At 44.0% G+C, this 12,885-nt stretch overlaps 1 protein-coding gene across 3 annotated transcripts in view; it reads right to left on the reverse strand.

Moving 5' to 3' along the window:
* Pde1c (phosphodiesterase 1C) overlaps positions 1-12,398 on the reverse strand; it is a 454,206-nt gene extending 441,808 nt beyond the window's left edge. The window contains exon 1 of one of the 3 annotated variants that reach the window (XM_031382002.1): positions 11,907-12,398. In XM_031382002.1, coding sequence (XP_031237862.1) covers positions 11,907-11,991 — 85 coding nt within the window. In that variant the 5' untranslated portion in view covers positions 11,992-12,398. The remainder of the gene's footprint in view (positions 1-11,906) is intronic. The other 2 variants (XM_031382003.1, XM_031382006.1) reach the window with 2 other exon arrangements.
* Between the last annotated feature and the right edge of the window lie 487 nt (positions 12,399-12,885).

A 12,885-nucleotide genomic window follows, 5' to 3' on the forward strand; every position in this document is an offset into this window, starting at 1 on the left:
TCATCCCTACTCTCCAGTCCCAAGGCCTCTGCATAGACTGTAAGTCTACCGCAATCCACAGATATGTTCGTCGCTCAGTGCTATATCCCACATGACACCCAGACCTGCACATCACACAGCAGCACACAGGTATCCATAGACCACACTGGACAGTAAATTCCAAGTCAGAGCTAAATCTTTTATCATACTGTATCCATGGCAGCTACCAGGATAGCTGGTATGTGGTAGGAACTCCTTAAAAAGACTGGCTCAGTGAGCAATTACAAATCATGGCCAGAGAGGGGCACTATAAAGTGTGGGCCTGGACACAAGCAAGGATCTTGGAAAGCTGGCAAACTCTACCTAGGAGGGTAGACTTGATCTGAATGGCAAGTAAAGGAGAAGCTATTAGAGGCTTTGAGACTGACAAATCAAAAAATCTACAGTACCCGAATATAACTGGATGAAGTAGCACATCAGACACAGAACAAGAAAGCTAGGGTGCCTACTGGGTCTCTGGTTCAAACAACCTAATGTTCAGAACTGTGAGGACAAGATTCACTTGGCCATCTCCCTAAGCATCCGCTTCCTGAGGAGTACTCAGGGCCCACCTACTTCAGGAGGCAACAATGACACAGATTTCCTTACCCAGCTAACACACACACACACACACACACACACACACACACACACCCCTTTATAATGGAGCTGTGCTTTTACAGGGCCTCACGGGATAGAATCTTGCATAACAACTGTACAGTTACCTCAAAATAGTCCAGGTTTATGGTCCTATACAGCTGGACTAAGATACTCTCAAACAATGGGCTTCATAAATGATCTGAATGAGGAAGAAAATGCCCATTTTAGAAAGGCGGGTTTCTCTGGGGCCCTGCAGATGGTTAGGAGCATGCTTGGCTCTAAACACCACAGGCTCTGTTTCCCACTGGATGCTGGGGTCCCCTTCAATACTAATTAGCTTGATAAAAAATTTAAAATCTAAAGTAACTTCCAACCATTAAAGAATCAGGAGTCACTAGACACAGTGGGGCTCTCTGGGAAATTCTAAACTAATGACTTTAAAATAGAAATCCATTCCCTTTCCCACCACTGCCTAAAACCTACCATTTGATTTGGGTTATTTGGTTCCAAAGTGCAAGTAAGGCAACATTAGCTTTCTCCAGGGGCCACACTGAGAGCAAAAGCTTCAGAGGACTAGAGGGCCCCACTCTCAATGATAACAGAGAACCCCACAGAAATTCCTCCAGATTTGGAATGAAGTAAGGAGAGAAGAGGGGAGGGAAAAGGAGCTAGGCTCTTAAGCATTAACAGTGGTCGCCTTACTGGGGTATGTCATAGCATATGTAGACAGCATCCTTCCTCCTTAACAAGGAAACGAGACTGAGAAATTCAAAACAAACAAAAGGAAAACTGACTTTCATAAGTGCTGACTACAAGAGCTGAGTAGTTCAACTTTGGGTTTCTCTAAAAATGTAGGACTAGTTTTTTTTGATCCTTTTATGATATAATAGTTTTCAAATGGTCTCTAACAGCCAAGATATTTGAATAACAAGATATACAACTCAGCATGTCCACTAGAGCATTCCAACCCAGAATGGAAGCTGTCCTCAACCCCTACTTACTAGTCTGACTTTGGGGAGGTCACTCCTCCAGCTCTCTGCTTTTAGCTTGGGGAACTAAGTAGGACTACCTCTAAAGAGCCCTCTCCTGTGCTGTGGTCACTAATCCAGAACAGGAGATCACTCCGTCTCTTTCTTGAATAGCATCTCTGGAATCCTTCCTGAGTCCCTCTGCCGTGTACCAAGGAGAAAAAGCACGGCCAGTTGGAGAAGCAAAAATAGGAGTCAGAGAATCAACATAATTTGCTCTCAAGCAAACTCAGCAGCAGCATGTGTGGCCTGATTCTCATGGACAGATCCTTGAGTGGTTTGGGCCATCATCCAACAGCTACTGCCCTCCACCAAGTGAAAACCATCTCCCAGCAGTGCTGCCTCCAAGCCACCTGGGCCCCTTGGGGAAGAACTGGCTCTCAGGCCAAGCTCTGGCTAACAATCCAGAGCCCACCTGCCAACAGCCCAGGAAGTGCCAAGGAGCTCTCCCCAAAGCAGCTGGCACCAATTACCCAAAACCAGCTGGAAGCATTTGGCTGGGGAGAACCAGGCCTGCAGATCCCTGGCCTGAGTGGTAATCTGCCTCACAGCCTTCCTAGCACTTGACATAAGTGGCTGCCTTGGGGCTTGGGAGACAGCTGTGGGGAGCACCATCCCCAGAAGGAGACACATATGAGTCTGAGAGTCTTGCCTCCTTCCTGCTTCAGAGTTTCTCCATCATCAGAACCAACAACCTTCCACAACCAGACACAGGGACCAAGCTTGGTTCCCTCATGGCTAGCCCTGTGTTATCCTCTCAACAGCAAAACAGAGAAGTGGCCATCATCTTCATTACCCATGATGGGCCTGAGGTCAAGAGCCAAAGGCGCCCGGGGCTACATCTAGAGCACATCTTCAGCACTTCCTGCTCCACCTGGCATCCCAACATAGGCAAGATCACCACTGCTGGCCTGGCAACTAAGGTCTCACTTTGCAAAACTATCACAAGTGACATATCTTCAAAGGTGGTTAAGTGGTTGAGGCGACGGGAGTTCTTGGACACTCTCCAGGAATCCAGCAGATAGAGAATAGGAGGAGGACATCAATACCCATGTGCACCAAGCTGAATGCCTTTTGGAGGAAAATGCCAATTTCAATACCAAGACTTTTCAAGAAACGTTTTATATGAGTGTCTGATCAAAGAGGACCCAGAGCTGACTGTTAGTATTTTCATGTTATGAATAAGAAACAGTTGGGAGCTGAGGTTAATCTCAGTGGAATGATGTCCATGTGCCTGAGGCTACATCTCAGTGGCATAGCATCCATGTGACTAGTACAAGGCTCTGTTTTTAATCCTCAACACTGGGAAAACCTGATGAGCTACAATATGTACAATATTGAACAGCAGGTCTCCAGAGCTTATTCTTCTTGCTTGACTGAAGCTTTAGAAATTAAAATACTTTATTTTATCAGTCTGTTTTTCTGGGACTAGAGAGATGGCTCATCAGTCAAGAGGCCTGTCTGCTCTTCTAGAGGACCCAACTTGGATTCTCAGCACCCATGTGGAGGCCCACAGTCTTACAACTCCAATTCTAGGGTATCCAACACCCTCTTCAGGCTTCCACAGGCACTACATAAATGCCGTGCACATATTAAAATAATAATAAAAAGCCTTCCAACTTAAAAATGAAATGGTCCCACCCTCATCTGTGCCCCACCAGTCCTGGTTACCTCTCTCTGCATTAGTTACTTTGTTCATTGCTGTAACAAGATGCCTGACCCAAGGCTCTAAAGGGAAGCAGGGTTCATTTTGGCTCATAGTTTAAAGATACAGTCCATCCTGGTGGAGAAGCGTAGTGGCTGGTACTTGAAACAACTGTTCCCTATGCATCTATAGCCAGGAAGCAGATAGAGGTGAATTCTCTCCTCAGCTTCCATTTTTCTTTTTAATTAGTATGAAATGCCAGGGGACAGTGCTGCCTACATGCAGAGTGGGTCTTCCCACCACAGTTAAGCTAGTCTAGATAATCCATCACAGCCAAGACCAGAGGAGACTATCCATTCTCTCAGGTTGACCATCAGTATGAACCATTACACTCTCCTTGGATGTTTGTCCATTTTTAAGAGAACTTTTCTTCCTCCGTGTGGCTGTCTGCTCCTCTAGCCTCCTGGAGGTGGCCTGCTCCGGACTGACCCATGAATTACTCTGGGCCAGGAAGAAACTGTTTCTTTTCTCACTGAATCACCTGTCTGTGAGGGAGAAAGGGAGTAAGTGAGAGACGGAGGGAGAAAGGAAGGGCAGGCTGGCTTTTGTCTGGTTTAAAGCCTCAGAGCAATGCAAATATTCAGCTAAGAGGTAAAACTCTAGACAAGTCTCTTCACCCTTCGGAGCCTCAGTTTTCTCCTGTGTTAAATAAGGAGATATCTGTGATAAAGCCACAGTTAACATCATCCCAAATGGAGAAAGGCTAAAAGAATTCTCCTAAAGGCAGGAATGAGACAAGGATTCACACTATCCCAACTCCTCTTCAACATAGTGTTCAAAGTACTGGCTGGAGCAATGAGGCACGAGACAGGAAACTAAAGGGATATGAATGGCAAAGAAGAAATCAAAGTATCCCTGTTTGCAGATATAGTGACACTATACATTAGAGATTTCACAACCCCTCCAAAAAAAAACTACCAAAAAACTTCTAGAAACAATACACATATTCATCAACGTGGCAGGACACAGAATCAAGTTGCCAGAATCAGTTGGTTTTTTATACACCAACATCAAACACAGAGAGATGAATATAACACAGTCCCACTCAAAATGGTCATAATGAAAATAAAATATCTAGGAAAAAACCTAATCAAGGAAACAAGTGACCTCTACAAGGAAAACATTGAACCTCTGAAAAAAAGAGATAAAGACACCAGAAAATGGAAAGACATACCCATGAATAGATAGAAGTAAATTGTGAAAATGACCATCTTACAAAAAGTTGTTTACAGATTAAATACAATCCCAATTTAAATCCCTGTCTCTTCTTCACAGAAACAGAAAGAAATATCCTAAAATTCATTTGGAAGCATAAAAGACCCCAGATAGCCAAAGCAAAGCTTAGCAAAAAGAATAGTACTGGAGGATTACCATTCCAGCTTTCCAGACATAACATAGAGCCTTAGCAAGGAAAACAATATGGTACAAGCACAAAAACAGTTATGTAGACCAATGGAACAAAACTGAAGGTCCAAGCATCATTACATGTAACTCAAATCATTTACTATTTGACAAAGAGTCAAAAACATCCACTGAGGAAAAGGCAAGATCTTCAACAAATGGTGCTGGGGAAAACTGGATGTCCAACATGGAGAAAGGTATCTCCCATATCTTAGTCTCATATCTACCATATTATATAAAAACTAACTCCAAATGGATCAAAGACCTGAACAGAAAACACTGAAAATGCTAGAAGTGAACACAAGTTCCCACAAGACAAAGGTGCAGCAAAGGCTCAGCCCCGGTGTGGTGAGAGGAAGCCCATAGAATTGTCACTAAATAGACATCTGACAGAGACTTATTATTCAGAATTTATAAAGAACTAAAAAACAAAGAACCTGTTCAAACAGGGAGTTCTCAAAAGAAGAAAAGAGGATGGCTAAGAAATAGCTCAAAAACTTATTTTGCAACAGATGGATACCATTACAACAAACACAGCCAATCAAAATGCAGAGATATGGATCCCAGATTCAATTGATCAATCTATGACAGAAATTGTGTACCTAAGGCTCAGGGATGCTTGTGCAAGAGCCATGTAAAGACTGAAAAGCCAGAAGAGCAGGGAATCTTCTATGAGGAGGTGTCTCCTACTAATCTCAGAAGCTACTCCCATAAAGCCCTACCAATGTGACTGCCTAAACGTGAACTGTCAAGGCGAACACCATGCTAAAGTGGGTGAGAGAAAGTCCACGAGGCCTCAACCCTACACAAGGAACTGCAGGCAGCTAGGGAATGCTGCTAGTAGGAGAAATAGTCTTCCCCGCTCACCAATTGATTACCTAGTACCAAATGGCCAGCCCTGAAAGCATACATACAAGTAACATCACACAGACTGAGAAGGTTGTATTTATATATTTCAGGCATATGTGTATAAATACACACACACACACACACACACACACACACACAAATGCACACACATAACAACAACTAATGAGAAAAAGAGGCCATGAATTTGAAAAAGAGGAAGGAGAGGCATATGGGAGGGTACGGAGGGAAAAAGAAAGGGGGTAAATTATAATCTTAAAAAATAATTTTTTTGTTTTTATTTTTATATTCTTTCATATATTACATCCCAACCACAATTTCCCCTCCCTCCATCCTCCAGCCTCTCCTGCAGCCCCCGCCACTTTTCCTTTCTCCCCCAGATCCACACACCCTCCTCCCCTCAAAAAAGAGCAGGTCTCCCAGGGACATCAACCAAACATGGCATAACAAGCTACAGTAAGACCTAGCACACAGTATCACATTAAGGCTGGACAACGCAGCCCACAAAACTGAAAAGCTTCTGTAAAACAAAGGATACTGTCAACAGGACAAAATGGAAGCACATGGAATGAGAAAAGATTTTCACTAATGCTACACTGACAGAGGGATAGTATCTAAAATATATGAAGAACTCAAGAAACTGGACATGAACAAATGAAAAGGAATTTTTTCAAAGAAAACGTATACCTAGGATCCAGGAGTAGCCCCAAGTTTGAGTTTCCTTTGAGAATCTTAGAATGTATACCTTGTGGATGAATTGCTTCTGCATTTTACTTTCTAACTTTCCTGGGGTCTTTCCCCCAGTGATGCTTACAAGACCAGCCCAAAGGTTCTGGGATGGATTAGACACACACACACACACACACACACACACACACACACACAAACACACACACACACACAAACACACACACACACATACTTTGTTAGAAAGTAGACAAAAAGACCTGGACTGCACGCAATGTACAAGGCTAAGGCACATGCGCATACGAGGGGGGAGAGTCTCTCCACCCATGCAGGAGTGAAATATCCACTCCCAGTTTTGGCAGCCAAGTCACCCTGGTGACCTGCTGCCCTTTGTCCCTCTTGAGAGGGGAATCTACCAGCAGACCTCACACCCTCAGCTCTGGCTCACAGGCCCCACCATCTGAAGGTGGGACACAGATCGTGATCTAAGAACTCCTTTGCTTTTTTTTTTTTCCTAAAGAACAATGCAAGGAAAGAGACAAAGGGCTTGGGGTCCAGCAGCAGCTGCTGTGGACTACACTTCAGTTCTCAATTATAATTTTCCTGTCACTATCTTTGATAGAAGCAGCTTCTTTGATACATGCCCTCCAACTTCACATCCACCTACCTCCACTTCTGCCAGTTCCTTCTGACACTATAGGAGAAACCACCATTTCTCTTCTGAAGAAGGAGCTGTGGGTATGGATCAAGTAGGCCGCCCTGGGTGATTTAACAAAAATAGTGCCTCTGTATTTCTTCAGACAAAGCTCTCTCACAGGAATAAGGGTCTGTTTGCATTGTGGGAGAGAGTGAGGATCTATAAATCCACTTAACACCAACTCCAAAAGAAACCCAAACAACAGAAGACAAGAAAAATCTGTCCAAATAAATAAGATCCTGCTCCACCACACACGTTCCCATTCCTTTCACACTCAAATGCTCACTCCGAAGTGCCGTACGGCTAACTCCGAAGTGCCGTAACAGAGCCAACCACACATGGACTTCTGCACATGGCCTCCAGTTACAGTTAATCATGTTCGTCACTGGCTTCAGTCACAGGCTTAATTGTGCCCGTCAGGTAGAAGGAGGATTGGTAGTGCTTTCTACAAATGCCAGTGTTGACTTGTCCAGTCTTCTTAAACACACATCCATACCATCATAGTAAATCATAGAAGAGAACGCAAAGCCATTTTCCCTGAGACATAGACACTGTGGAAGGTGGCATGGTGTGCAGAGAGCCTGGTGGGAGTGGTCAACCTTGTTCCTTCCTATGTGACTTCTAGAAAATCACCTCTTTTCTTTTTCTCTTTTACAACTGGGACAATACAAGCTGCCTTTCAGAATTGTGAAAAGTGATAGAGTGTGTCAAGTGAAGAATGAAGTACCAGTGAAGAGCCTTGGCTACCCCCACAGCTACTCTGTCTACCCAGAACCCATTTGCAGTCAGTTTTGCATCAGTTCCCAGGTCAGGAACTCTAGGAATCCAGCCCTCTGAAACTTGCTCCATGGGAGTGTTACAATGTTAACTGGTGTTTTAAGACCAGCTTTTACTTTGCAGGAGTGTCCTTTGCCACAGAATATTCAACTCTTCTGGCCTCTCTTCACAGTCTTCCTTGGGGTTTCTATAGCTATAATAAAACACCCTGACCAAAAGCAACTGGAGATGTGGGTGTTTCGTCTTATACTTCCAAGTAACAGCCCGTCACTAAAGACTCTCAAGGCATGCCATCAAATAGAGCAGGAACCTAGGGGCAGAAACTGAAGCAGAAGCCACAAAGGAACCTTGATTACTGGCTTGTTTCTGTGGCTTGCTCAATCTGCTCCTTTATACCACTCAGGACCACCCACCCAGGAGTGGCACCACCCCTACTGAGATGAACTTCCTACATCAATAATTAATAAAGAAAATATTCTACAGATTGGCCAATGGGCCAATCTGTTAGGGGCATTTTCTCAATAGTGGTTCTCCTCTTCTCAGAGAACCCTAGCTTCTATTAAGTTGCCAAAACTCTAACCAGGACACCATCCATAGATTCTGGCCCCAGGCAAGCCACTCCTAAAAGTGCTATGTCTGTCCAGATTCCCCTGAGGTATTTCCTAAGAGAGCCATAGGTCCAGTGAGAACCAGAAGGGAAGTATTCCTTCCCTAACGAGAGGGCAAGGATCTTCCAGGAGCAGGGGGTGTTCACAACATTGTCACAGAGGTGGCCCAGGTCTCCCATCTATAATGACCCCAAAATTCCCACGTCACCATAGGCTTTCCTAGAAGGACCTTTTGCATCTTTAGGTTCCCTATGAACTCCTTAAGCAGAAAAAATTGACTCAAAAGTTTTACTAATGAATAGATTGGAAGAAGAAGTGGTTCCCATGATAGAAGGTCAGATGCCTAAGAAAAGGCATCTGGGACCATCAGGACTTATTCAGGAGTCTCTCCTACATGGTATTGGGGGTGGGGTTCTGATCATTCCTGCTGGAGCACAAGGTGAACCAGCAGCATTTCAGCATCTGTCCTGACTGCTGTATAATGATATTGTAAGGGAAAAGGTCTTGCATGAAAAAAAAAATACATGTAACGTATCTGACAAAATGTACTTGAAAGGCTTTCAAGCATGTATGAAAATGCACACATACATGATATATTAATTCATATCAATTATATCATTATTATGTGATTAACATATGGTATACCAAAGTAATTAACATATAATGACAATTATATGATGGGTATAACTAACATATACTACATAAATTTATAGTTTTTAGAAATTAATAAGTGATGACTTCTCCAAGGTTAGACAGTCAAGGAAAATGAGAAAGCAATTTTACAAAATACTAAAACTTGTTGAATTGAGGTGCCACATTTCACATCTCAGGTGAAAAGCTTTTAAAGTTATGGTGCCCAGCACTCATGGCAGCATCTGAAGACTCTGACACCCTAATGGTGGGCACATTAAGTAGTAACGCTCTCCAGACAGTGGTTGAGCAAAACATTTCAAAGTCCCTAACATTATGCAAGCAATTGAATCAAGCAATTGCACTGCTCAAAACTTAACCTTAAAAAAGCATTCCTAAACAAAACTGGACTTGTTACAAATAACATTCATATGGCAAATGAGATTATTTATTTATTCCTTCAGTATTTTGCATACTACAATTATTATATAGAAAACGCTTATGTTTAAATAGATCACCTTATAATGAGGTAAGAATTCCGAGGTATCCTCAAGAGTTTTGTTTTTAATCATTGTCTATAATGGTGAAAAGTGAGAGCTTAAGTAGCCCACACTAGGAGATTGGTTAAGGGGATACTTCTCATAGAGCAGGAAGAAAAACTAATATATTATTAAATATAAAATTTTCAAATACTATGATAAAACTGTTCCTATGTAAAAAATATTAGAAAGTATAAACTGGGAATATTAACATTTAGCAGCGAATGATAAAATGGGTAAATTGCTTTTATCTTTTAAATATCTGTATTTTCTAAAATATATTGGTCTAAAAATCTAAAAAAAAATTATTTTAATGTTTATTTTATCTTTATTTTTTATTTCTATTTAATTACTTATAACACATTCTTGTGGACAGGGCAGGTAATCCCAAGTGTGCAAAATCCCCAAATATAGGTCCTGAGTCTACATGTCTTCATAAACTCCTCATAAATTAGTTTAATGTCTTGAATGAGTACAACAATTACTGTTTATTGAATTTTTGTCATGTGGCAGACACTGTGCTAAATCATATCATTTAATAGAGTAAAATTCAATAAGCATTTGTTGACAGGGGAGGACGACAGATAAGAAGACGGGAAGAGTGGAAAGCTCAGTAATAGGAACCACGTTTGCAGCTCTCATCTCAGAGAGAACCATGTGCACAGAGGACCTTCTAACCACGAAATGACTGGGCTCTGCCAGACCATCTCCCCTAACAGGAAGGGAAGGAGTGGGGGTGGAGGAAGACCACACTAAGTTCCTACATCTTAGGGAGACAAATGTTTTTGGAGTATAAGGTCTGATGGGGAACTACCAGGTAAAATTTAAAACTTACTTTCGAAAGTTTTTCTACTGAAGTCAAGAAAATTAAAATTCTCCTGACCTTTAAATGGACAGTTTTGACCTTGGAGCTTTTAGTTCATTTCTAAGCACCTTCTCTGAGCACAGACTATTGCCTCTAGAGAGTGAAAAGTAAAAATCCCTTGTCCCCTGAGGACTACCCACAGGCTACCACCAGCTGATTCTAGGCTGGTCAGCTCTGGGGGTGAACTCCTGAGGATAGCTTTCCAGCAGGATGGAGAGTGGAGGAGGGAAGCAAACAAATGAAGGGTAGGCATGATTTCTCCATGCTCACTTAGGGGAATGGCATCCTTGGCTGCAGGAACAACCTGGGGAAAGTGTGTGATACAGTGTATCTTCCACAAACCCTGGACCACTTCATTAGAAGCACAAGTAACCCAGAGACTATTCCCTCATCACTGATACAGCGCCAGCGCTATACTATACCTCCAGGCAAGTACAGCCAAAAGCCAAATAGGGTATACCCTCATTCTCAAGGGTATTGTGGGGTTAAGACTGAACTCTGTGGTTGCTTGAGGGATCTCTCAGATAAGAACTTGGGAAGACCACCTGTGTAACTGCTTCAGGCCTGCTGCTAGCCAAAGCTGGCATTCCAAAATGAAGCTGCCCCATACCTGTCTCCACCTCCCAGGTGGCCTCATCTCCCAAGAATATGAAGATGCCAGGCCTTGACAAGTCATTTCAAAACAGCAGGAACTGTAAAACTATAGAGGACAGACCTCTTCAAAAGTGAGTTAACTCCATGGTCAGAAATCTGAGAATACTCCCAGGCCCTCTGTCCCTCCTTTTGCTCCTGGTGAACAGTTTGAAGCAGAAGAAGAGCAGAAATAACATACTCCGGGTTGGTTTTTGGTTTTGTTTGTGTTTTGGTTTGGTTTTGTTTTGTTTTTTGTTTTTTGTTTGGTTGGGTTTTTTGAAACTTTCCAGTGGCAAGATACATAATTCCCTCCCTGCCTGCCTGAACCCTGCCTCTGGAAGTTAGGGACTCTAAATGGTCCTTGCCTTAGGTCTCCCTGGAGCTCTCGTCTCCTTTCAGCTTTTGTCTTCCTATTGCAGTCCCTGAACTACTGACTTGGTGGTCTGTGCCTAGATCTCAGTTACTCTTTGTTTCTGTGTCTATCTACTTCCTTCGGTCCTTTCTGACTCTTCTTCCTCCTAGTTCTTATCACCTTAATCTGTCTCCATTCGTCTCTATCCATCCACCCTCTTCTAGACTTGTTAAGGAAACCTCAGCGAGAAAATCAGTGTAATTGAAAACCAATTTCAGCGAGATGTCAGCTAAAGCAATAGAGTAGCAGGGACAAGCCACATCCCGGCTCCCCCGCTGCCGGCAGGTCACGATTTCCAGGAGCTCCCTCCAGCCAGCACCCTCCAACCCAGATTTCCGTGCCCAACCCCTCCCCGCTTAGAATCTGCCACCGCCACCGCCACTGTCACCGCCACCGTATGCGAGGACGCCAGGAACGGCCCCGGGTGCAAAGTTCTCACCGATGGTGAAGCTGTACCCGTCGATGCTGAAAGTGGCACTCCTACATTTCTTGAAGCCCTCCTTCTTGTGGCTGGTGTCCGTCATGACTCCTGCGTCCAGGGTCCTGGCTTGATCCCGCGCCCAGCCTCCCTCTGCTGCTCTGTCACTGCAGACCCGCGCTAGGTACAAGCTGCTCACGCCGGCTGCAGGCACTCAGACCTGGGAGCTAACAACCAAGGCTCCTAGTGAAGCCCCTGAGTCCCCGCCACTGCTCCATCCCGAGCCGCAGCAGCTGCGACGGCAGGGGGACTAGCGAAGAAGCTCCGTGTAGCTCTGGGCTGGCCCGGGCTGCCGCGCCCCTTCGCGCTCCGCTCTCTGGAGGTTGGGGAAGGTTGGGGGACCCCGAGGGAATGGCGGGAATTGAAGTCGTGCTTCTTCTAGGTATGTTCTCTCTGACAGAGTGGAGAGCTCGCCCAGAGTACATCAAAAGATGGAGAAGCCAATACCTCAGCCCTGAGACGCCCAAGTTTACTCCAAACAAGGAAGTAGAGCGATTGCCACGCCCACTTCCTCCCACATTTGTCCCCAGAACTAACTCAAAGCCCTGATAGTGGTACTTCTCAGCAGTCCCTGACCAGAAGATAATTACCAACGTAACTCATTTGTGGGTGAGCACAAAGCCCTACACGAAAGCCCTACGATGTGCAATTTACAACCTAATTTGAACAATCTATATCCAGCCGCTGGCCCAGCTCCTTTAATTTTGAGTTTGTCAAGTGCATCGGACTCCAGTGTTTGTGAAGGTGGAAGAAATCTCAAGGATCCTATAGCTAAGTCTCAACTGACTGAAAAGGAAACCGGGGCACAAGAGGACTTGGGACCCAGAAGGCTCACATTATGTCCCCACACCATATGTCCTTGGGTTTTCCAAACATCTAAAAATGATCATGCTTAGCCAGACATATGCTGGAGATCCACAAAGACCAGAGCTGGGTCCCA

This window comes from Mastomys coucha, unplaced genomic scaffold, assembly GCF_008632895.1.
Source record: "Mastomys coucha isolate ucsf_1 unplaced genomic scaffold, UCSF_Mcou_1 pScaffold20, whole genome shotgun sequence".
Classification (NCBI taxonomy): Eukaryota; Metazoa; Chordata; class Mammalia; order Rodentia; family Muridae; genus Mastomys; species Mastomys coucha.